General features: G+C 38.5%; 1 protein-coding gene across 1 annotated transcript in view; it reads left to right on the top strand.

Annotated features, from left to right (window-relative positions):
• LOC100338493 (amine sulfotransferase-like) overlaps positions 1–21,695 on the top strand; it is a 39,534-nt gene extending 17,839 nt beyond the window's left edge. Inside the window, exons 6-8 of the mRNA XM_070074619.1 lie at positions 8,444–8,573; positions 10,898–10,984; positions 21,539–21,695. Coding sequence (XP_069930720.1) covers positions 8,444–8,573; positions 10,898–10,984; positions 21,539–21,687 — 366 coding nt within the window. The 3' untranslated portion in view covers positions 21,688–21,695. The remainder of the gene's footprint in view (positions 1–8,443; positions 8,574–10,897; positions 10,985–21,538) is intronic.
• The last annotated feature ends 2,798 nt before the right edge of the window (positions 21,696–24,493 follow it).

Here is a 24,493-nt window from a genome sequence, read left to right as displayed (position 1 = left end):
GTTTTTTAATTTTTATTTATTTTTATTTTATTTATTTATTTATTTATTTGACAGGCAGAGTGGACAGTGAGAAACAGAGACAGAGAGAAAGGTCTTCCTTTACCGTTGGTTCACCCCCCAATTGGCCACTACGGCCGGCGCACCGTGCTGATCCGAAGGCAGGAGCCAGGTGCTTCTCCTCGTCTCCCATGGGGTGCAGGGCCCAAGCACTTGGGCCGTCCTCCACTGCACTCCCGGGCCACAGCAGAGAGCTGGCCTGAAAGAGGGGCAACCGGGACAGAATCCGGCGCCCTGACTGGGACTAGAACCCAGTGTGCCAGCACCGCAAGTGGAGGATTAGCCTATTGAGCCATGGTGCCAGCCCAGATAGATGAGTTGTAACAGCTAGACTGGGCAAGGTCTGTAGACTATGTTAACGATGGTGATTTCTTTAATCTTAAAAGTAGCAATGAGACTTTATGAGTTCTAAGAAGATAATAATGAGATAGAATCAGTGTTTCTGGAATATCATTTCCCTTGGTGGGTTGAAAGTGAAAATAGTGAATAAAAGTAGAGAAGAGCAATTAGAGATGAGTGTATTAATCTGTTGAATGCCCATGTTACTTTGAACTATAGTGATATCTGGGAATGGAGAGAATGTAGAATTTAAATACATATTTGGGATATAAACAGGACAGGAACTATGAAATGAAATAGTGACAGCTGTCTAGGATGCTTCCTATATCTCTAGTTTACATATTCATGTAGTTAGTGATATTAGTCATTGAGGTGTTTAGGGATCACTGAAGCAGAATCAGGTTAAAGGAAGAAGATTGTTTATGATACTGGTTTTGACATATGAAGTTTAAGGTGTCTTACATGTGCTGAAATGGATATACTGAGAAATAAATGAAAAATGCAAATAAAAAATCTCTGAAAAATGGTCTGGGGATTAAAACCAAGGGAATAAAAGCCAAGAAGAAAGCATGAAAGGAGGGGAAGTGGGAGAGAGAGAGGAAGGAATGAGCAAAAAGGAAATAAGACTAACAGGGAAGTTTGGTTAGAGAGGGATGAGCACTAAAAAGAAACAGAAAATGAGCAGTCAGAGAGAAAGAAAATAAAGTGTGTGATGACAGTGGCCAAGAAGATATGTCAACAAAGTTCTTTAAGATACATTAAAAATCTTTACGATATCAAAGAAATCAACTAAAAATGAGTCCCAGTCAGGGTGCCGGATTCTGTCCCAGTTGCCCCTCTTCCAGGCCAGCTGTCTGCTGTGGCCCGGGAGTGCCGTGGAGGATGGTCCAAGTGCTTGGGCCCTGCACACCCTATGGGAGATGAGGAGAAGCACCTGGCTCCTGCCATCGGATCAGCGCGGTGCGCCGGCCGCAGCAGCCATTGGAGGGTGACCCAACGGTAAAGGAAGACCTTTCTCTCTGTATTTCTCTCTCACTGTCCACTCTGCCTGTCAAAAAGAAAAAAAGAAAAAAAAATCCACTGAATTTTGTGTTGTAACATGTGTGCAAAGTAGGTTACAGCAGATTGCAACATATTGGGGGCATAAATTGGTGAATTTTGAGTATATAACACCAACCGAGGAACACCTATATTATAATTGTATCCTTCATGCTTAGCTTCTATATCTATTCAGGACCTTCAGATTATGAGACTGACGCGCTGCCTACTGCGCTAAGAAGGCACTTCCTAAAGCTTCTATATCTAATAGTTAAACTTCTAAAAATCCTGATCAAAGTGTAATTTAGCACTAGATGCTTGTCTTCCTAATAATTGCTCAAGAATTCACGTGGCATTAATCAGAAATGAGATGACATACTTAATTTATTCTTTTGCTCTTAAACCTTCACTTACTCAATTAATCAATGGGTCATGTGAATTCTGGCTCTGTATCCCTTGTGGAAGACAGAACCTTGTCTCAGTCCATGTGGCATTTGCTGCAGTCCAGGTCATTAACAACTTGTGGTTAGTTTCTAGATCAACTTTCCTCATTTTGGTCTACCTGCCTTCAATCTTTCCTTGTTTCTCTTTATTATTTATTGTTCAACCACAGTTATTGTCTCATAACAAAATCTGATTCCTTCCCTATTTTTATACGTGAATTAATGAGAATGTGCTCACAAAAAGTGTTGAAACATAGTAGGTCAGTAGATTTTTAACAAACATTTGAATGGAGACCAGAGTAGACTATGCAAAACCCCTGTAATATTTCTCTGTTCTATCTTCAATCTGTCACCACACCTGAATTTTGTCTGACCTTCTACAACGTAGCCAATTGTTTATGTATATTTGATATAAATGTTTTCCAGCTTAGCAAAAAAAAAAAAAAGACTTTTTAACCATATAATAAGATCAGGATCTCTTTCAACTCTCTGGGGAAGACGGATATTGGTTAGCTCAAGTGTTTTAGCTCTAAGAGTTTCTTTCTAAAAATATTCTTAATTTTCTCTTGGAAATTTCTTGATGATTTTACTCAAAATTGTCTATTCCCTACCCCAATTATAATACCATCAGGATGCCCAAAGGCATAGCAGTTTATCTCAGAGTATTTTGAGCAGTCCCGCAGATTTGGAGGTGATATACTGAGGACCATATTGACTATGCAGAGTTGTTTTCTACTACTCTGTCTCAGGTGTCTATGTATGTAATAGGAACGAGGTCAATTATAATGTTCATATATTTCTATTAGATGATTAAATTGTAAGTAAGCTGAGATGTTATTACTATAAGATGAAAAGTGGTTGTCTTTTGGGGAAAGAATAAAGTTTGAAATTAGGAAAGAGGTGTCTTGTAGGATTCTAGAATACTTGTGTTGTTCAGTTGCTTGATGTGAATGACTTCATAAATGTTCAATTTGTAGTAACATTCATTAATCTATATTTATATTTATTTATTTTTTGGGGGGAACTCAGCAAGGTGGCTGGCCCTGTGGCACAGTGGATTAAGCCACCTTCTGCAGTACTGGGATGCCATAAGGGTGCCGGTTTGAGTCCTGGCTGCTCCACTTCCAATTCAGCTTTCTGCTAATGTTCTTGAAAAAGAGGCCAAGAATGGCCTAAGTGCATGGGCCCTTGCTCCCATGTGAGAGACCCAGTTGAACTCCTGGCTCCTGGCTTCAGCCCGGGCCAGCCCTGGCCATTGCAGTCATTTGGGGAGTGAACAGACAGATAGAAGATCTCTCTGTTTCTGTTTCTTCCTCTCTCTGTAGTTCTGACTTTCAAATAAATAAATAAATCTTAAAAAAAAAATAAAACACTCAGCAAAGTTGGCATGGCCCTTAATTCTCTACCCCCATCTGCCAGCCAGTTCCATTTCTCGCAAATCCATCAAGTACCAAGAACACGGAAGTTAACATTCCACTACATATGAAAGGGATTTAAAATTTTTGTGTTTTTTTTTGAAATTTTTTTTGCCAGGCAGAGTTAGACAGTGTGAGAGAGAGAGACAGAGAGAGAGTTATAGACAGAGAGAGAGACAGAGAGAAAGGTCTTCCTTCTGTTGGTTCACTCCGCAAGTGGCGCTGTGCTGATCCGAAGCCAGGAGCTGGGTGCTTCCCCCCCGGTCTCCCATGCAGGTGCAGGGATGGAAGCACTTGGGCCATCTTCCACTGCCCTCCTGGGCCAAAGCAAAGAGCTGGACTAGAAGAGCAGCAACAGGGACTAGTATACGGCGCCTCAACCAGGACTAGAACCTGAGGTGCTGGCACTGCAGGTGGAGGATTAGCCTAGTGAGCCACGGCGCTGGCCAATTTGAGGCTACTTTTATGCTCAGAAAGGAATTCCATATTTTTCAGAGCTGTTTCTTTTTTCTAAAATTGAAAGAAATATTTCTTCCTCTTGAAAATGTTCTAACCTCCAGAATTAAATTTAATCTCTCTTCCTTGTGAAGTACTATTGCATATTGTGTTTCTGTTTATTATTTTTCCTATGGACTTCCAATTTTACAGTAGAATCTTCGTTGAAAAGACTGCCACTTCCCTACTGAATATTATTGAAACTTGTATGAAAAAATCATTTGACCACATAGATGAGAATTGATTCACTTATGTCACTATCACTGTGTTTTAATTAGTGTGACCTGCATTAAGTTTTGAAATCAAGAATTGTGAAACCTCCAAATTTATTCTTTGTCAAGACTAGGAGGTTTATTACCTTGAGAGTTCATAAGAATTTTTTAAAGATTTATTTATTTATTTGAAAGAGATACATGGAGAGAAGGGGCAGAGAGGGAGAGAGAGAGGGAGAGAAAGAAAGAAAGGTCCTCCATCCGATTGTTCACTCCCCAATTGGTTGGAATGGCCAGAGTTATGCTGATCTGAAGCCAGGAGCCAGGAAATTTCTCTGGGTCTCCCATTGGGGTCCAGGGGCCTCAGTACTTGGGCCATTTTCTACTGCTTTCCTAGGCCATAGAGAGCTGTATCAGAGGAGGAGCAGCTGGGACTAGAACCGGTGCCCACATGGGATGCTGGCTCTGCAGGTGGAGGCTTATGTCACTATACCACAGTGCCTGCCCCATATGAATTTCTTTAAAGATTTATTTATTTATATTTGGAAGGCAGAGATACAGAGTGAGTTAGAAGGAGAGAGAAAGAGAGAGAGAGAGAGAGAGAGAGAGAGAGAGCACACCTCCATCCACTGATTCACTCCCAATGCTTGGGCTCTGCCAAGCTGAAGCCAGGAACCAGGAGCCAGGAGCCAGGAGCCAGGAGCCTCCTGTGGGTCTCCCGTGTGGGTGGAGGATCCCAAGGGCCTGGTCCATCTCTGCTGCTTTTCCAGGTGCATCATCAGGGAGCTGGAACCATAGTGGAGCATCCAGGACTCGAACTGACACCCATATGGGACACTGGCAATGCAGGTGGAGGCTTAGCCTTCTATGTCACTGTGCCAGCACCTCCATATAAATTTTAAGATGAATTTTTGTTTCTACAAAAATAGTCATTGGTATTTTGATTGAGATTGCATTGATTCTATGGATAACTTTAGGTAGTATTAGAATTATTATCTTCTGATGTGCAATTCGGGACATGCTCAAGCTGACTTGCCCCAATTGGTAGAGTTAGAAACATACCAGGGGATTCCAATTCAATCCCATCAAGGTGGCATGTACCAATGCCATCTCACTAGTCCCAGTGATCAATTTCTGTTCACAATTGATCATAATGATAGGACTAAGAACCAAAGGGATCACATAAACAAGAATAGTGTCTGCAAATACTAGCTGATAGAATCAAAAAGGGAGAGAATGATCCAACATGGGAAGTGAGATACACAGCAGTCTCATAGAATGGCAGATGTCCTAAACAGCACTCTGGCCTCAGAATCAGCCCTTAAGGCATGCAGATCCAGCTGAAAAGCCCATGAGAGTATTTCAGGCATGGAAAGCCAAGACACTCGGGGGGAAAAAAAAAAAACCTAAATGTAAGATCTCCACGAGTGAGATCCCAGTGGAAAGAATGGGTCATCAAAGAAGGAGGTACCTTTCTCTGAAGGGAGGAAAGACTTCCACTTTGACCATGGCCTTGTCTAAAAATTATCAGAGTAAGTGAACTCAGGGGGCTTCCGTAGCCTTGGCAGCTCATGATAAGAACCTAGGGTGATTACTGATGCCATAAACAAGAGTGTCAATTTGTTAAGTCAACAACAGGAGTCACTGTGCACTTACTCCTCATGTAGGATCTTTGTCCTTAGTGTGCTGTACATTGAGATTTAATGCTATAACTAGTACTCAATCAAGTAAGCCAGTCCCAAAGGGACAAATACCATATGTTCTCCCTGATCGGTGACAACTGACTGAACATCAAAAAGGAAACCTCCTGAAGTGAAATGGACACTATGAGAAACGGTGACTTGATCAGCATAGCCCTGACTGTTAATGAACAACTTAATTCATTATCCCTCTTAGTAGTTTTTTTTGTCTGTTCTACTTAATATGACTGGTTTAATTCTGTAATTATCACACAGTTATTCTTAAGTGTTGAAAATTAACTGAAATGTGATCCCTGTTAAACATAAGAGTGGGAATAAGAGAGGGAAGAGATGTATAATTTGGGACATGCTCAAGCTGACTTGCCCCAAATGGTAGAGTTAGAAACATACCAGGGGATTCCAATTCAATCCCATCAAGGTGGCATGTACCAATGCCATCTCACTATCCCAAGTGATCAATTTCAGGTCACAATCGATCATAATGAAAGGACTAAGAGTCAAAGGGAGCACATAAACAAGTCTAGTACCTGCTAAAACTAACCGATAGCATAAATAAAGGGGAGAGTGATCCAACATGGGAAGTGAGATACTCAGCAAACTCATAGAATGGCGGATGTACTAAATAGCACTCTGGCCTCAGAATCAGCCCTAAAGGCATTCGGATCTGGCTGAAAAGCCCATGACAGTATTTCAGGCATAGAAAGCCAAGACACTCTGGCAAAAAGATCTCTGTGTGTAGATCCCAGTGGAAAGAACAGGTCTTCAAAGAAGGTGGTAGCTTTCTCTGAAGGGAGGAGAGAACCTCCACTTTGACTATGACCTTGTCTAAACAAGATAAGAGTCGGAGAACTCAAGGGGCTTCCATAGCCTTGGAAACTCATGACTGGTGCATAGGGAGATTACTGATGCCATAAACAGGAGTGTCAATTTGTAAAGTCAACAATAGGAGTCACCGTGCACTTACTCCTCATGTAGGATCTCTGTCCTTAATGTGCTGTACATTAAGGCTTAATGCTATAACGAGTACTCAAACAGTATATTTCACTTTGTGTTTCTATGGGGGTGCAAACTGTTGAAATCTTTACTTAATGTATACTAAACTGATCTTCTGAAAAAAAAAGAAATTATCAATTCCCAACTTGACTCTCACTGGGATTAAACATGAAAATAGGTCTGATCTGATTTCATCATCATTTTAAAAAAATCATCTATTATTTTTCACTTTATGTTTCTGTGTGGTAGCAAACTGTTGAAATCCTTACTTAATGTATACTAAGCTGATCTTCTGTACATTAAGATCATCGAAAATGAATCTTGATGTGAATGGAAGGGGAGAGGGAGTGGGAAAGGGGAGGGTTGTGGGTGGGAGGGACGGTATGGGGGGGAAGCCATTGTAATCCAGAAGTCGTACTTTGGAAATTTATATTCATTAAATAAAAAAAAAAACTAGTACTCAAACAGTATTTTTCACTTTATGTTTCTGTGTGGGAGCAAACTGTTGAAATCTTTACTTAATGTATGCTAAACTGATCTTCTGTATAGAAAGAGAAACGAAAATGAATCTTGATGTGAATGGAAGGGGAGAGGGAGTAGGAAAGGGGAGGGTTGCGGGTGGGAGGGACGTTATGGGGGGGAAGCCATTGTAATCCATATTCAGTACTTTGGAAATTTATATTCATTAAATAAAAGTTTTAAAAAAAACAATAGGTATTTTTACCAATCCTATTCTGTGTTATGTCCTCAAAGAAATAATTTAAAAATTTTCATGCTTGTAACTTCCATTGATGTTTTATGCTATTACTACACACATTCACACACACAAACACAGTCACAGGTTTACATGCAAATTCAACAAATTCATAGAAGAAAATGAAATTAAAAGAAAAATTTATTTTGATGTAAATATTTTGAGGCCCATGCATAGTTTTGTTCATAATATGTATTATCTAAGACATTTCTGAAGACTGTGTGTGTGTGTGTGTGTGAAGATTTAGTACTATATGGCGGAATTTGTTAAAATTGATATGACTGAAAAAAATTATTATCTTATGATTCAGGAACATGGAATATTGTCCACTTATATGTGTAGACTTTCCTTTCTTTCAGCTTTTTTGGTTGTTTTTTTCATTTTTTTGTTTTGAATATACAAGTCTTTCAACTGCCTGGTGAAGTTTATTCTATATAATTTTAAACTTTTGGATGTTATTTTCAATGTAATTGTTTTTTTAATTGTTTCGTAGACTTGATCATTGATGGTTGATAGCAATTCATCCAGTTTTTGAGCTTTGTATCCAGAAACTTTGATAAATTTATTTTTTAATTCTAGCACGTGTTTTGTTGTGTGTATGCGTGTGTGTTTGTGATATGATATCATTCGTATTTTCTACATAGAAGATCATGTCATCTGATAGCAGAGATATTTTTTACTCTTTTCTTTTCCATTTGGAGGCCTTTGTTTCTTTTTGTTGCCTAATTGCTTTGGCTAGTATTCCTAACTTTTATTGTAAATAGAAGTGAAGAAATTGGACGTTTTCCACATCTTAGGTGAAAATCTTCCAGTCTGTCTCCATCGGATATGACATAAGATATAGGCATTTTGTACATTAGTTTTTTTGATGTTGAAGTAGTTTCCTTCTATTTCTCACTTAATTTATTTATCATTTACTTGACCATCCTGCATATTGGGCTGTATCTCTTTCATTGTTCATAAGCTTAGTAACTTCTCACATTTATGACTCTTTCAGGATCTCAGAAGTTCAATACTGAAAATCAGCAGTTTTCTTGAGAAGGAACTGAGTGAAGAGGAGGTGGACGCCATTGTGAGGCAGGCTACATTTGAAAACATGAAGTTTATTCCACAAGCAAATTATAATAGTATTCTTTTTTTTTTTTTTTTTTTTTTTTTTTTTAATCTTTTATTTAATGAATATAAATTTCCAAAGTACGACTCATGTGTTACAATGGCTTCCCCCCCATACCGTCCCTCCCACCCACAACCCTCCCCTTTCCCACTCCCTCTCCCCTTCCATTCACATCAAGATTCATTTTCGATTATCTTAATATACAGAAGATCAGCTTAGTATACCTTAAGTAAGTATTTCAACAGTTTGCTCCCACACAAAAACATAAAGTGAAAAATAATAGATGATTTTTTTTAAATGATGATGAAATCAGATCAGACCTATTGTCATGTTTAATCCCAGTGAGAGTCAAGTTGGGAATTGATAATTTCTTTCTTTTTTTTTTTTTTTTTTACAGAAGATCAGTTTAGTGTACATTAAGTAAAGATTTCAGTCGTTTGCACCCCCATAGAAACACAAAGTGAAATATACTGTTTGAGTACTCGTTATAGCATTAAGCCTCAGTGTACAGCACGTTAAGGACAGAGATCCTACATGAGGAGTAAGTGCACAGTGACTCCTGTTGTTGACTTTACCAATTGACACTCCTGTTTATGGCATCAGTAATCTCCCTATGCACCAGTTATGAGTTTCCAAGGCTATGGAAGCCCCTTGAGTTCTCCGACTCTTATCTTGTTTAGACACGGTCATAGTCAAAGTGGAGGTTCTCTCCTCCCTTCAGAGAAAGGCACCTCCCTCTTTGAAGACCTGTTCTTTCCACTGGGATCTCACTCACAGAGATCTTTTTGCCAGAGTGTCTTGGCTTTCCATGCCTGAAATACTCTCATGGGCTTTTCAGCCAGATCCGAGTGCCTTTAGGGCTGATTCTGAGGCCAGAGTGCTATTTAGGACATCCGCCATTCTATGAGTCTGCTGAGTATCTCACTTCCCATGTTGGATCACTCTCCCCTTTATTTATTCTATCGGTTGGTGTTAGCAGATACTAGACTTGTTTATGTGCTCCCTTTGACTCTTAGTCCTTTCATTATGATCAATTGTGAACTGAAATTGATCACTTGGAGTAGTGAGATGGCATTGGCACATGCCACCTTGATGGGATTGAATTGGAATCCCCTGGTATGTTTCCAACTCTACCAATTGGGGCAAGTCAGCCCGAGCATGCCCCAAATTATACATCTCTTCCCTCTCTTATTCCCACTCTTATGTTTAACAGGGATCACATTTCAGTTAATTTTCAACACTTAAGAATAACTGTGTGATAATTACAGAATTAAACCAGTCATATTAAGTAGAAAAAGAAATCAAAGGAATACAAATCAAGAAGGAAGAAGTCAAACTATCCCTCTTTGCAGACGATATGATTCTGTACTTAGAGGATCCAAAAAACTCTACTAAGAGACTATTGGAACTCATAGAGGAGTTTGGCAAAGTGGCAGGATATAAAATCAATGCACAAAAATCAACAGCCTTTGTATACACAAGCAATGCCATGACTGAGAAAGAGCTGCTAAGATCAATCCCATTCACAATAGCTACAAAAACAATCAGATACCTTGGAATAAACTTAACCAAGGACGTTAAAGATCTCTACGATGAAAACTACAAAACCTTAAAGAAAGAAATAGAAGAGGATACCAAAAAATGGAAAAATCTTCCATGCTCATGGATTGGAAGAATCAACATCATCAAAATGTCCATTCTCCCAAAAGCAATTTATAGATTCAATGCAATCCCAATCAAGATACCAAAGACATTCTTCGCAGATCTAGAAAAAATGATGCTGAAATTCATATGGAGGCACAAGAGACCTCGAATAGCTAAAGCAATCTTGTACAACAAAAACAAAGCCGGAGGCATCACAATACCAGACTTCAGGACATACTACAGGGCAGTTGTAATCAAAACAGCATGGTACTGGTACAGAAACAGATGGATAGACCAATGGAACAGAATTGAAACACCAGAAATCAACCCAAACATCTACAGCCAACTTATATTTGATCAAGGATCTAAAACTAATTCCTGGAGCAAGGACAGTCTATTCAATAAATGGTGCTGGGAAAACTGGATTTCCACGTGCAGAAGCATGAAGCAAGACCCCTACCTTACACCTTACACAAAAATCCACTCAACGTGGATTAAAGACCTAAATCTACGTCCTGACACCATTAAGTTATTAGAGAACATTGGAGAAACCCTTCAAGATATTGGCACAGGCAAAGAATTTCTGGAAAAGACCCGGGAGGCACAGACAGTCAAAGCCAAAATCAACTATTGGGATTGCATCAAATTGAGAAGTTTCTGTACTGCAAAAGAAACAGTCAGGAGAGTGAAGAGACAACCGACAGAATGGGAAAAAATATAATAGTATTCTAAGCAATGAAATTGGCAGACGACATAATGAGGGAGCTTTCTTGCGCAAAGGTGACATTAAGTGATTTATACTACCAAAATTATCTAGTTCTCATGAGTCCTTGGCACCTAAGAAAGAATCATCAGTGCTTCTAGCGTATGTTTTCATATTGTACTGTGGTTAGGGACCTACTACTTATCAAATATTACAGCTGAAAATTGCTGGGAAGAGTTTCTAGGGACTCTAACAATGTTTTTGTACCTAATAACATCACTGAACTTTCTTTTTTTTTTTTTTTTTTTTACTTTTATTTAATGCATATAAATTTCCAAAGTACGACTTATGGATTACAATGGCTTTCCCCCCATACCGTCCCTCCCACCCACAACCCTCCCCTTTCCCACTCCCTCTCCCCTTCCATTCACATCAAGATTCATTTTCGATTATCTTAATATACAGAAGATCAGCTTAGTATACATTAAGTATGGATTTCAACAGTTTGCTCCCACACAGAAACATAAAGTGAAAAATAATAGATGATTTTTTAAAATGATGATGAAATCAGATTAGACCTATTGTCATGTTTAATCCCAGTGAGAGTCAAGTTGGGAATTGATAATTTCTTTCTTTTTTTTTTTTTTTTTTTACAGAGGATCAGTTTAGTATGCATTAAGTAAGGATTTCAACAGTTTGCACCCCCATAGAAACACAAAGTGAAATATATTGTTTGAGTACTCGTTATAGCATTAAATCCCAATGCACAGCACATTAAGGATAGAGATCCTACATGAGGAGTAAGTGCACAGTGACTCCTGTTGCTGACTTTACCAATTGACACTCCTGTCTATGGCATCAGCAATCCCCTTATGCTCCAGTCATGAGTTTCCAAGGCTATGGAAGCCCTCTGAGTTCTCCGACTCTTATCTTGTTTAGACAAGGTCATAGTCAAAGTGGAGGTTCTCTCCTCCCTTCAGAGAAAGGTACCTCCTTCTTTGATGGCCTGTTCTTTCCACTGGGATCTCACTCGCAGAGATCTTTTGCCAGAGTGTCTTGGCTTTCCATGCCTGAAATACTCTCATGAGCTTTTCAGCCAGCTCCGAATGCCTTTAGGGCTGATTCTGAGGCCAGAGTGCTATTTAGGACATCTGCCATTCTATGAGTCTGCTGAGTATCTCACTTCCCATGTTGGATCACTCTCCCCTTTATTTACTCCATCAGTTAGCGTTAGCAGGTACTAGACTTGTCTATGTGCTCCCTTTGACTCCCAGTCCCTTCACCATGACCAACTGTGAACTGAAACTGATCACCTGGAACAGTGAGATGGCATTGGTACATGCCACCTCGATGGGATTGAATTGGAATCCCCTGGTATGCTTCCAACTCCACCACTTGGGGCAAGTCAGCCTGAGCATGTCCCAAATTATACATCTCTTCCCTCTCCCATTCCCACCACCATGTTCAACAGGGATCACATTTCAGTTAATTTTCAACACTTAAGAATAACTGTGCATCAATTACAGATCTAAACCAGTCATATTAAGTAGAACATATAAAAAAACTACTAAGAGGTATAATGTATTTAGTTGTTCATTAACAGTCAGGGCTATGCTGATCAAGCCACCATTTCCCATAGTGTCCACCTCACTCCAACAGGTTTCCCTCTTGGTGTTCAGTCAGTCGTCACCGATCAGGGAGAACATATGGTATTTGTCCCTTTGGGACTGGCTTATTTCACTCAGCATGATGTGTTCCAGGTTCCTCCATTTTGTTGCAAATGACTGGATTTCGTTGTTTCTTACTGCGGTATAGTATTCTAAAGAGTACATATCCCATAATTTCTTTATCCAGTCTACCGTTGATGGGCATTTAGGTTGGTTCCAGGTCTTAGCTATTGTGAATTGAGCTGCAATAAACATTAGGGTGCAGACCGCTTTTTTATTTGCCAATTTAAATTCCTTTGGGTAAATTCCAAGGAGTGGGATGGCTGGGTCGAACGGTAGGGTTATCTTCAGGTTTCTGAGGAATCTCCAGACTGACTTCCATAGTGGCTTGACCAGTTTGCATTCCCACCAACAGTGGGTTAGTGTCCCTTTTTCCCCACATCCTCGCCAGCATCTGTTGTTGGTAGATTTCTGCATGTGAGCCATTCTAACCGGGGTGAGGTGAAACCTCATTGTGGTTTTGATTTGCATTTCCCTGATTGCCAATGACCTTGAACATTTTTTCATGTGCCTGTTGGCCATTTGGATTTCCTCTTTTGAAAAATGTCTATTGAGGTCCTTGGCCCATCTCTTAAGTGGGTTGTTGGTTTTGTTTTTGTGGAGTTTCTTGATCTCTTTGTAGATTCTGGTTATTAACCCTTTATCTGTTGCATAGTTTGCAAATATTTTTTCCCATTCTGTCGGTTGTCTTTTCACTCTCCTGACTGTTTCTTTTGCAGTACAGAAACTTCTCAATTTGATGCAATCCCAATAGTTGATTTTGGCTTTGACTGCCTGTGCCTCCCGGGTCTTTTCCAGAAATTCTTTGCCTGTGCCAATATCTTGAAGGGTTTCTCCAATGTTCTCTAGTAACTTGATGGTGTCAGGTCGTAGATTTAGGTCTTTAATCCATGTGGAGTGGATTTTTGTGTAAGGTGTAAGGTAGGGGTCTTGCTTCATGATTCTGCACGTGGAAATCCAATTTTCCCAGCACCATTTATTGAATAGACTGTCCTTGCTCCAGGAATTAGTTTTAGATCCTTGATCAAATATAAGTTGGCTGTAGATGTTTGGGTTGATTTCTGGTGTTTCAATTCTGTTCCATTGGTCTATCCATCTGTTTCTGTACCAGTACCATGTTGTTTTAATTACAACTGCCCTGTAGTATGTCCTGAAATCTGGTATTGTGATGCCTCTGGCTTTGTTTTTGTTGTACAAGATTGCTTTAGCTATTCGAGGTCTCTTGTGCCTCCATATAAATTTCAGCACCATTTTTTCCAGATCTGAGAAGAAGGTCTTCGGTATCTTGATTGGTATTGCATTGAATCTGTAAATTGCTTTTGGGAGAATGGACATTTTGATGATATTGATTCTTCCAATCCATGAGCATGGAATATTTTTCCATTTTTTGGTATCCTCTTCTATTTCTTTCTTTAAGGTTTTGTAATTTTCATCGTAGAGATCTTTAACGTCTTTGGTTAAGTTTATTCCAAGGTATTTGATTGTTTTTGTAGCTATTGTGAATGGGATTGATCTTAGAAGTTCTTCCTCAGCCATGGCATTGTCTGTGTATACAAAGGCTGTTGTTTTGTGCATTGATTTTATACCCTGCTACTTTGCCAAACTCTTCTATGAGTTCCAATAGTCTCTTAGTAGAGTTCTTTGGGTCCCCTAAATACAGAATCATGTCATCTGCAAAGAGGGATAGTTTGAGTTCTTCCTTCCCAATTTGTATCCCTTTAATTTCTTTTTCTTGCCTAATAGCTCTGGCTAGAACCTCCAGAACTATATTGAATAGCAGTGGTGAGAGTGGGCATCCCTGTCTGGTTCCACATCTCAGTGGAAATGCTTCCAACTTTTCCCCATTCAATAGGATGTTGGCTGTGGGTTTTTCATAGATTGCTTTGATTGTATTGAGGAATGTTCCTTCCAAACCCAGTTTGCTTAGAGTTTTCATCATGAACGGGTGTTGTATTTTATCAAATGCTTTCTCGGCATCTATTGAGATAATCATATGGTTTTTCTTCTGCAGTCTGTTAATGTGGTGTATCACATTGATTGTCTTGCGCACATTAAACCATCCCTGCATACCAGGGATAAATCCCACTTGGTCTGGGTGGATGATCTTTCTGATGTGTTGTTGTATTCTATTGGCGAGAATTTTATTGAGGATTTTTGCATCTATGTTCATCAGGGATATTGGTCTGTAATTCTCTTTCAGTGCTGCATCTTTTTCCGGCTTAGGAATTAAGGTGATGCTGGCTTCATAGAAAGAATTTGGGAGGACTCCCTCTTCTTCGATTGTTCTGAATAGTTTGAGAAGAATTGGAGTTAGTTCTTCTTTAAACGTCTGGTAGAATTCAGCAGAGAATCCATCTTGTCCTGGGCTTTTCTTTGTTGGGAGGGCCTTTATTACTTTTTCAATTTCTGTCTCAGTTATGGGTCTGTTTAGGTTTTCGATGTCTTCCTGGTTCAATTTAGGCAGGTTGCATGTGTCCAGGAATCTATCCATTTCTGATAGGTTTCCCTGTTTGCTGGCATACAAGTCTTTGTAGTAATTTCTGATGATTCTTTTTATTTCTGTGGTGTCGTTACATTTCCTTTTTCATCTCTGATTTTATTGATTTGGGTCTTTTCTCTTCTTTTTTTAGTTAGTTGGGCCAATGGGGTGTCAATTTTGTTTATTTTTTCAAAAAACCATCTCTTCGTTTGGCTGATTTTTTGCAATGTTTTTCTTGATTCAATCCTGTTAATTTCTTCTCTGATTTTAATTATTTCTCTTCTCCTACTAGATTTGGGTCTGATTTGCTGTAGGTTTTCTAGATCCTTGAGGTGAATTGAAAGCTCATCTATTTGGTGTCTTTCCAATTTCTTGATGTAGGCACCTATTGATATAAACTTTCCTCTTAACACTGCTTTTGCTGTGTCCCATAAGTTTTGGTATGTTGTGCTGTTATCCTCATTTACTTCCAGAAAGTTTTTGATTTCTCTTTTGATTTCTTCTTTGACCCATTGTTCATTCAGGAGCATGTTGTTCAATCTCCATGTGTTTGCGTATGCTCTAGGGATTCCTGAGTTGCTAATTTCCAACTTCATTCCTTTATGGTCTGAGAAGCTGCATGGTATGATTCTAATTCTTTTGAATTTGCTGAGGCTTGCTTTATGGCCTAGTATGTGGTCAATCCTAGAGAAGCTTCCATGTACTGCTGAGAAGAATGTAAAATCTTTAGCTGTAGGATTGAAAGTTCTGTATATATCTGTTAGATCCATTTGGGCTATAGTGTCATTTAAATCTGCTGTATCCTTGTTGATCTTCTGACCGGATGATCTGTCTATTTCTGAGAGTGGAGTATTGAAGTCCCCCAGTACTACTGTATTGGGGTCTAAGTCTCCCTTTAAGTCCGTTAATAAATCTTTTAGATAAACTGGTGCCCTGTAGTTAGGTGCATATACATTGATAATTGTTATATCTTCCTGTTGAATTGATCCCTTAATCATGATATAGTGTCCCTCTTTGTCTCTCTTAACAGTTTTTGTGGTAAAGTTTATGTTGTCCGATATTAAGATGGCTACGCCCGCTCTTTTTTCATTTCTGTTGGCATGGTATATCTTTTTCCAGCCTTTCACTTTCAGTCTGTATGGATCTTTGTTGGAAAGATGTGTTTCTTGTAAGCAGCAAATAGATGGGTTTTGTTCCTTAACCCAATCAGCCAATTGGTGTCTTTTAATTGGACAGTTCAGGCCATTCACGTTCAAAGTGACTAATGATAAGTGGTAACTTTGCCCTGCCATTTGCCAAAGATAAGTTCTAATATATGCTTTGAATTCCCTGTGATCTTTTGCTGTGAGGTTTCCTTCCTTTACCTTCTTTCATATTGATGACCGTGTTTCTGTGTTTCTGTGTGTAACACATCTTTAAGCATCTTTTGCAGGACTGGACGAGTGGCAACAAATTCTTCCAATTTCTGTTTGCAATGAAAAGTCTTTATTTCACCTTCATTCACAAATGATAGCTTTGCAGGATATAATATTCTGGGCTGGCAGTTGTTCTCTCTTAGTACCTGGGCTATATCTCGCCATTCCCTCCTAGCTTTTAGAGTTTCTGATGAGAAGTCAGCTGTGAGTCTGATTGGAGATCCTCTGAGAGTAATCTGACGTTTCTCTCTTGCACATTTTAGGATCTTTTCTTTATGTTTCACTGTGGAGAGTTTAATTACAATGTGTCGTGGTGAGGATCTCTTTTGGTCATGTTTATTAGGGGTTCTGTGGGCTTCCTGTACTAGGATTTCTCTGTCCTTCTCCAAACCTGGGAAATTTTCTGCTAATATCTCACTAAAAAGGCCTTCTAATCCTTTCTCCCTCTCCATGCCTTCAGGAACTCCTAGAACCCGAATGTTGGGTTTTTTAATAGTATCCTGAAGATTCCCGACAATATGTTTCAGATTTCTAATTTCCTCTTCTTTTCTTTGGTCTGACTGTATCCTTTCCTGTTCTCTGTCTTCTAAGTCCGATATTCTCTCTTCTGCTTCACCCATTCTGTTTGTAAGGCTCTCTATTGTGTTTTTCATTTTATCTATTGAATTCTTCACTTCAGTCACTATCACAGTTTCCTGTTGTACTAGTTGTTTCGTTTCATTTTGATTCCTCCTTAATATTTCATTTTCACGAGAGAGATTTTCTATCTTGTCCAGTAAGGATTTGTGTAGTTCCAGAATTTGTTTTTGAGAACTTCTTAATGTTCTTATCAATTTTTTGAGATCTGCTTCTTGCATTTCTTCTATGTCATCATCTTCATAATCTTGAATTGGGGTGTCTTTTTCATTTGAGGCCGTCATGGTGACTTCCTTGTTTTTATTACCTCGGTTTTTGCGTTTGTTATTTGGCATATTGGAGATATTTGGTTTCTTCACTGTGGTGCTTTTTCTTGTTATACTATGACTCTAGATTAAGTGGACTATCTGTTTTTGATGGAGCCTTAGGGCTTGAGATGGGTGTGGCCTGAGAGCTCTGTTTGGTGTGCCAAAGGTGACACTCCCAGGTTAGGCGTGGTAAATCTCTCTCTCTCTCTCTCTTTTTTTTTTTGATTCAAAAGGGAAGTAATTCCGCACAGCTGAACGAAGTTGGAGGTAGTTAGCAGGCAAATGATATACCCACAGGAGCCAGAGATTGGAAGCTCTTTCCCAAGATCCCCACAGGGAATCTGTTCGGCCCTCAGAGTGGGCTCAAATTCTCCTTCAGCCTCCCACTGGGTTGCCAAAGTTTAGGAATTGTAGCGTCTCTGGAGAGTACTCACGTGAATTCCGTGAGTTCTCTCCCCCACCATCTCTTTTTTCACAGTCTCAGTTCAGTAGCACCACAAATTTACTAGCTCCTAATCTCCTGTTAATTCGCCCCGCCCAGAGTCAGGTTTTTCTGCTAGGCTCAGGGCCGGTGCAGACCTGAGGTCGCTCTGCTTATGACGTATGTCCAAGATGGCGCCTGCTCTTTGTCTTGCTCGCCCTTGAGAGGTGAGCGGAGAGAGAGAAACCCGTGTCCGTACTAGTCACCCTTTTTTCTCTCTCTCTCTCTCTTCCAGTTAGCCGTGTGAACTTCCCCCACCGGGGGTCGTTCCCTCTAGTCTCCTCTCTCCGCTTGCCTGCCGGTGTCTCGGGCTATTGAGGTTCGGCTCACCTCGCATTCCAGCGCTGGTGTGTTGAGTCTGCCGCTGATGTCCCGAACTGTGGGCTCCCACGCTCTCCACGCAGGTCCGCTGTGAGTCACGCGTTCCGGAAGAGTTTCTTCTGCTGTTTCCTCCCCTACTCTTCCTTGAACCTGCAGTATCTCCACTTTTATTAAACTATCTCTCCCCAGACTATCAGTGTGCTCCCTTCCTATTCCGCCATCTTGCCGGAACACCCATCACTGAACTTTCTTAATAAACACTACATTCTGGGGCAAGTGCTTGGCACAGAGGTTTTGATGCTGCATGGTATACCTGCATCTGATACTGCATGGGATACTTGCATCTGATACTGCAGTGCCTGGCTTTGAGTCCTGGCTGTGCTTCCAGTTCCAGCTCCCTGTTAATACACACTCTGGGAGGTAGCAAGTGATGGCTCCAGAACTTGTGTCCCTACCACCCACACAGGAGACCAGATAGAATTCCAGTCTCCTGACTTAATCCTGGCCCAGCCAGTGTTGCAGGAATTTGAGAAATGAATCAGCATATAGAAGACCTCTTTATATCTGTGTCTCTCTCTACATATATATTTCTATGTGCTTTCAAAAAAAAGCAATAAAATAAATATAAGAAGCAAGTGCCATATTCCTTCCTTCTGGAAAGCATGTTTTTTTTTTTTTCTTTTTAAAATTTGTTAACAAATCCTGTCTGAAAGTTGTAGATATTTTTGAACAACAATGTCTTCAATTCTTTTTTCCTAGGAAATCTACTTAGTATATATTTTTTGTTGTTATTGCGGGGGAGAAAACTTGTGTTATTATTTCTACTTGTATGAGATTTCTTCTTCACAGAAAGCACAGTGATATCTTATTAGCCCCTTCTACTATAAATTAAGGTATTCAAAAATGCAGTAAAAATTTACTGTATTCTGATTATGTGCCAAATATTTTAAAAATGCATATATTTTTCTACTCAATTATACCTTGGAAGGTCACATTTTAAAATTCAATTGTTTTAATGTATATCATCCTAAATATTTATTTGGACTTCTGTATTTTACATTGCACTTTATTTATAACACACCATTATGGTAATAGATATTGATTTATAAATATTTATGTAAATATCTTACTGAAATTCACCTAGTGTTGCTTTAAAATTATTATTCTTGTGCCATTTATTATCTCTTTTCCTTGTATTTCAGTTAAATTACATAGAATAAAATTCCCATATACATAATAGTGTACTATCTGATACTAATTCCAATAATGTTCTACAGAAAATTTGACTGCTGAAGGTGCTGAACAATTAGTATTTTTATGATTTATTTTATTTATTTGAAAGACAGAGTTACAGAGAGAGGTAGAGACACACAGAGAGAGGTCTCCCATCCACTGTTTCACTTCCCAAATGTCTGTAATTGTTGGAGCTGAGCTGATCCAAAGCCAGGAGCCAGGAGCTTCTTCTGGGTCTCCCATGTGGGTGCAAGGGCCCAAGCACTTGGACCATCCTCCATTGCTTTCCCAGGTGCATTAGCAAGGAGTTGGGTCAGAGTGGAGCCTCATTCAGATGTGGCTGAAAAGCCTATGGGAGCAATGCAGGCATGGAAAGCCGAGACAGTATGGCAAAAAATATTCTACATGAAGGATCTCTGTGAGTGAGACCTCAGTGGAAATAAGGGGCCATCAAAGAAGGATGTACTTTTCTCTGAAGGGAGGAGAGAACTTCCACTTTGCTTATAGTCTTGTCTAAATACTGACAGAGTTTGTGGTCACAAAAGACTTCCATAGCCTTGGAAGCTCCTGGCAAGAGCCTCATGTGATCACTGACATCATAAATAAGAGTGTTAATTGTTACATTAACAACAGGAGTCACTGTGCACTTACTACTCAAGTAGAACCTCTGTCCCTAATGAGTTGTACTATGAGAATTCACTGCAAAACTTGTTCTCAAGCAGTACTTTATATGTTGTGTGTGTGTGTGTGGTGGGGCGGGTGCAAACTGTTGAAATCTTTACTTAGTATAGAGTTGGTCTTCTGTATATGAAGTTAATTAAAAAGGAATCCTAATAAAGAATGGGATAGGAAAAGGAGTAGGAGGTAGGACAGGAGTGGGGATGGGAGGTGAGTATAGGGGGAAGAACCACTATATTTCTACAGTTGTATTACGAAATTTGCATTCATTAAATAAAAGCTATAAAAAAGCAAGAATTGGAGCCTCTGGGACTCAAAATGGTGCCTATATGGGTTGCCAATGCTGCATCATGGCTTTAGTCTGCTGTGCTATGCACTGGCCCCAACAATTAGTTATAATTTAAAAAATAGCATAAGGATAATTTCAAACTTCTGTCCAATAAAACTTAGCAATAGCAGCTCTGGCACCCAATGTGACCTTAACATCACTAGCTGAAAAACTTTGCAGCTCATTTTTTAATTAACAAGTGAAGAAATACTTACCTTGTAGGGCTGTTAAGAATTATACGATGTGATAAAAATGATATGTGTAGTACGATGCTTACCATATGGTAAAATATATTATTCTTTTACTTTAGGAGAAGGTTTTGTCCTAGTGGTTAGGACCCCCATGTCCCAAATGAGAGACCCTTGGGTAAATTCATAGTTCAGGCCCTCAATCCCAGCTTCCTGTTAATGGAAGGGCTGGGAAGCCCTGGTGATGGCTGAAGTAATTGGGCTTTTGCTGCACATGCGGGTGACTTTTTTGAATTCTCAGTTCCAGCCATTGTGAGTATGGGAGGAATTTACCATTGAGAAGGAGCTATCTCTTTCCCTGTATTGTTGTCTCTGTTTTTTTGTCTTTTGGCTTCTAAAATAAATTAATAAAACTCTAATTAAAAATCCCAAATATTCACAATTTTCCAGGTTTTTTCCCTAACAAATAGTTATGATTCTATGACAGCAGTTAGTAAAACTCTAACTGATAGGGTAATGAACTATAAACCTATGAAGAAACTTCAAAAATGAGAAACAGAATTGCAAAATAAGTTCATTTTGTGAAAAAAATTTTAGCTCCATGAATAGTTTTTTAATTTGTATTTTCACAAACATTTTGAAGAGCCCTCGTATTTATAGGTACTGTATTCCTAGGGTCCTTTTATAACTCTTTTTTGCCTAATGGGAAGTGATATGTCATACCACTAGAGAGTATTTAGTGTGGCTCAGAGAAATGATTATAATGGGATTGGGTAGCTTTTGCCCTGTCAATACTGCTTCCTCACTTGTGTGTTATTCATGTGTTGCTCATACTAGGTGCTGTTGGAGACTGGAAACACCACATGACTGTGGAGCAGAGTGAGAGATTTGACAGGATATTCCAGGAGGAGATGAAAGATTTTCCCTTGAAGTTCATCTGGGATCTAAATGATGATGAGGCGAATTCTAATCACAGTGCAAAATAGTCACATAAAATCTTAGTCAAAGGTTTCATTTTAATATATTAACTTGTGACTATAATTCAATTGTTAATTAAACAACATTATTAATAAATAATTAACTGCTTAGTGTCATGTCTGATGAATACTTTCAAATTTCAAAAATTAAATTAAATAGTATTATCACTCTGCATGATATTGGTAAGGAGAGAAAGCATAAATTCTGAATTCCAAAAATCTGCACAGAGCATTGTTTTTGTATTTTTTCATTTTCTACATTTAAATTTAGGATCCATACAACATTAGAATTCCTTTTAGTCTTATAATTAAATTTTCATTCTCTGATTTCAAAATAAATGTAGATGTAGAAAAGTATAGTAAGTGGAGTAGAGATATAATATGTAAATATATACCTCTTATTAATAATAGCACATGTACATATACATCTTTAATATTTTATATTTCATTATTTTAATATTTATTAATTAAATAACTTAAAAATAATTTAATAATTTAAACAAAGTTTGCACCAAAAATCAAAGAACCGAAAAAGGGCTTAATTATCTACTTAATCATTTAGCCATCTAAATGGCTAATGTCACTCTTTAAACTAATTTCATCTTAATTTAATAGCTAAATAAAATAGCATCATTTTAAATAGCTAGAAAAATATAGGTGAATTTGTTATTGCGACATGCGCAAACACTTTTGAAGCATAATAGCAGTGGAAGAAAATTAAAGGAAAACTTTACTAAAAGCATCATAAACACTGAAGGATAGCACCATTTCCATCAATGGGAAAAACATTAATGTAAATAAGTAAATTGTGAGATTTTATATGATGAAGTGCTAAATAGCAGTAAGGATGCATGAATTACAACTGCATGGAAAACATGTATAAATCTCAGAAACATAACATTTGGTGAAAGGAAGCCAGACACTTATTGCATGGTTTGTTACACAAGATTGACAAACAGGGGAGACTAATGTATGAGTTGAGAAATTAGAAGAGTGGTTACCTAGAGGGAATGATGTAGTAATTGGGCTGCTAAGTGAGACAGTTCTTGGGGTGTTAGTAATGTTCTGTTCTGTGTGTGTGTGTGTGTGTGTGTGTGTGTGTGTGTTTAATAATAATCGCAGTGATCACTGGGACAGTCATTTTAGGAATAGTCATCTGACTGCATACATATGATTTTGGCATTTTTCTGTGCTTTTATAGTACTTCTTTACAATTCATAAACATGAAACAGTTCCTAAACATGAAGACAATTTGTAAGCCCAGAAACATGAAAACTTTTGGACTTATTGAATGGACAAACTTGAATTCCCACTTTTGACTGAGGAATGTCCAATGTTAAAGAGAGTAGAGTGAAATAAATATTATCATCCATCTTCTTGGAAATAGAAATCATTTTAAATTTTCTATCCAGCAATTTTGGAACAGAATCAATAATCTTAAATGCCAGCATGTCCTATGATTTGTAATTTCATTTCTAGGAAACTTCAGGATGCCTATTTACTTACCTAAATTTTTGGTGATAATCTTTCAATTCATTTCTCATTTCACCTGTATCATATTTTTCCAAGTCCGTGCAACTTTCTTATTTTATTACATATCTAGAACATCCACTTAAATATGTGTGGAGAATATGAATTGCACCTCTTTTTTCAATTTTCCAATTTTTTTATGCATATTTAGTCAAATCCTTGGTTGCAAACAAAGCAATCTATTTTTAACCAGTTTATGTGAAAAGTAGGGTTAATTAAAAGATTCATGTAATAGCAGAAAAGGAATTGTCTTGGACTCATGAAGATCTAACCAAGAAACATAAAGCCAGCAAAGACTTATATCATTTTCAACTTTCTTCTCTTATGTTTTGTGGCTTGTGTTGTATCACGTTTGTTCTTTATGTGAAAAATACTGTTCTAGAATTTATTATTTCAGAACACTTGTTAAAGCATGGTAAAGAAGACTCAATTTAGGATACTATTAATAGGTATAGTAATCACTGCAATGGGGCTTTTCATTGCAGAAAGAGATTGGGCTAAACTCAAGAATATATCATGAATATCTGGGAATTTATAACCAGGTTTCAAGGGTCAGTGGATGGAAAACTTCCAAGAACATATCAAGGGTAAGAGATATTCTTGCTAAAATGATTTAATAAAGTTCTTGCTGAAAATTCATCAGTGTGATCAACATCACCTGGGAGATGATCAAAGAGGAGAAATCCAAGGAGATAATCAAAACTGATAAGATATTGAGTGTGGAAGGTTCTTGCTAAACTGATGTGTCAGTTCTTTGCTAAAACTAGGTTTTACAAGGACTTACACAAACGGACCTAGAATACGGTTCACCTGCCTGACTTAAGTCAATTCAAGAACCTGTTAAATATATCCTTCTCTCACGTATCTCTGGAGAGTGGCTTTGCTCAAGTATGATGGCAGGCATATGCTACACCCAAATTGCTTAAGCAATAAACAGAGCCCAGGTGGTGTTGAACTCTGTTGAGATTTTTGGGAAAGGAACTTAATGGTATAAGTTAGGTCACTTGGCTTCCAAAGAGAGTTAACCTATGGTAAAATCAGAACATATCTGAAGTACAAACACAAATAGAACACTGTGGTATCCTTAGAAGGATTACAAGGTAGAGAGCACAAAAGAATTTACTGTGCTTGTTATGGCTTGAACTCCGCCTCACCCCCCCACCAAATTTATTGAAGTCTTCAACATCAATACATTAGAATTCATGCTTGCAAATAGTATTGTTTAGATTTAATTAGCTCTACATACAGTCACACTGGAGTAGGGTAGGCACTGAATTCATTAAAA

Source organism: Oryctolagus cuniculus, chromosome 5 (assembly GCF_964237555.1).
Source record: "Oryctolagus cuniculus chromosome 5, mOryCun1.1, whole genome shotgun sequence".
Taxonomy (NCBI): domain Eukaryota; kingdom Metazoa; phylum Chordata; class Mammalia; order Lagomorpha; family Leporidae; genus Oryctolagus; species Oryctolagus cuniculus.
Note: the sequence above shows the minus strand (reverse complement) of the source record. Positions and strands in the feature narration are given on the sequence as shown.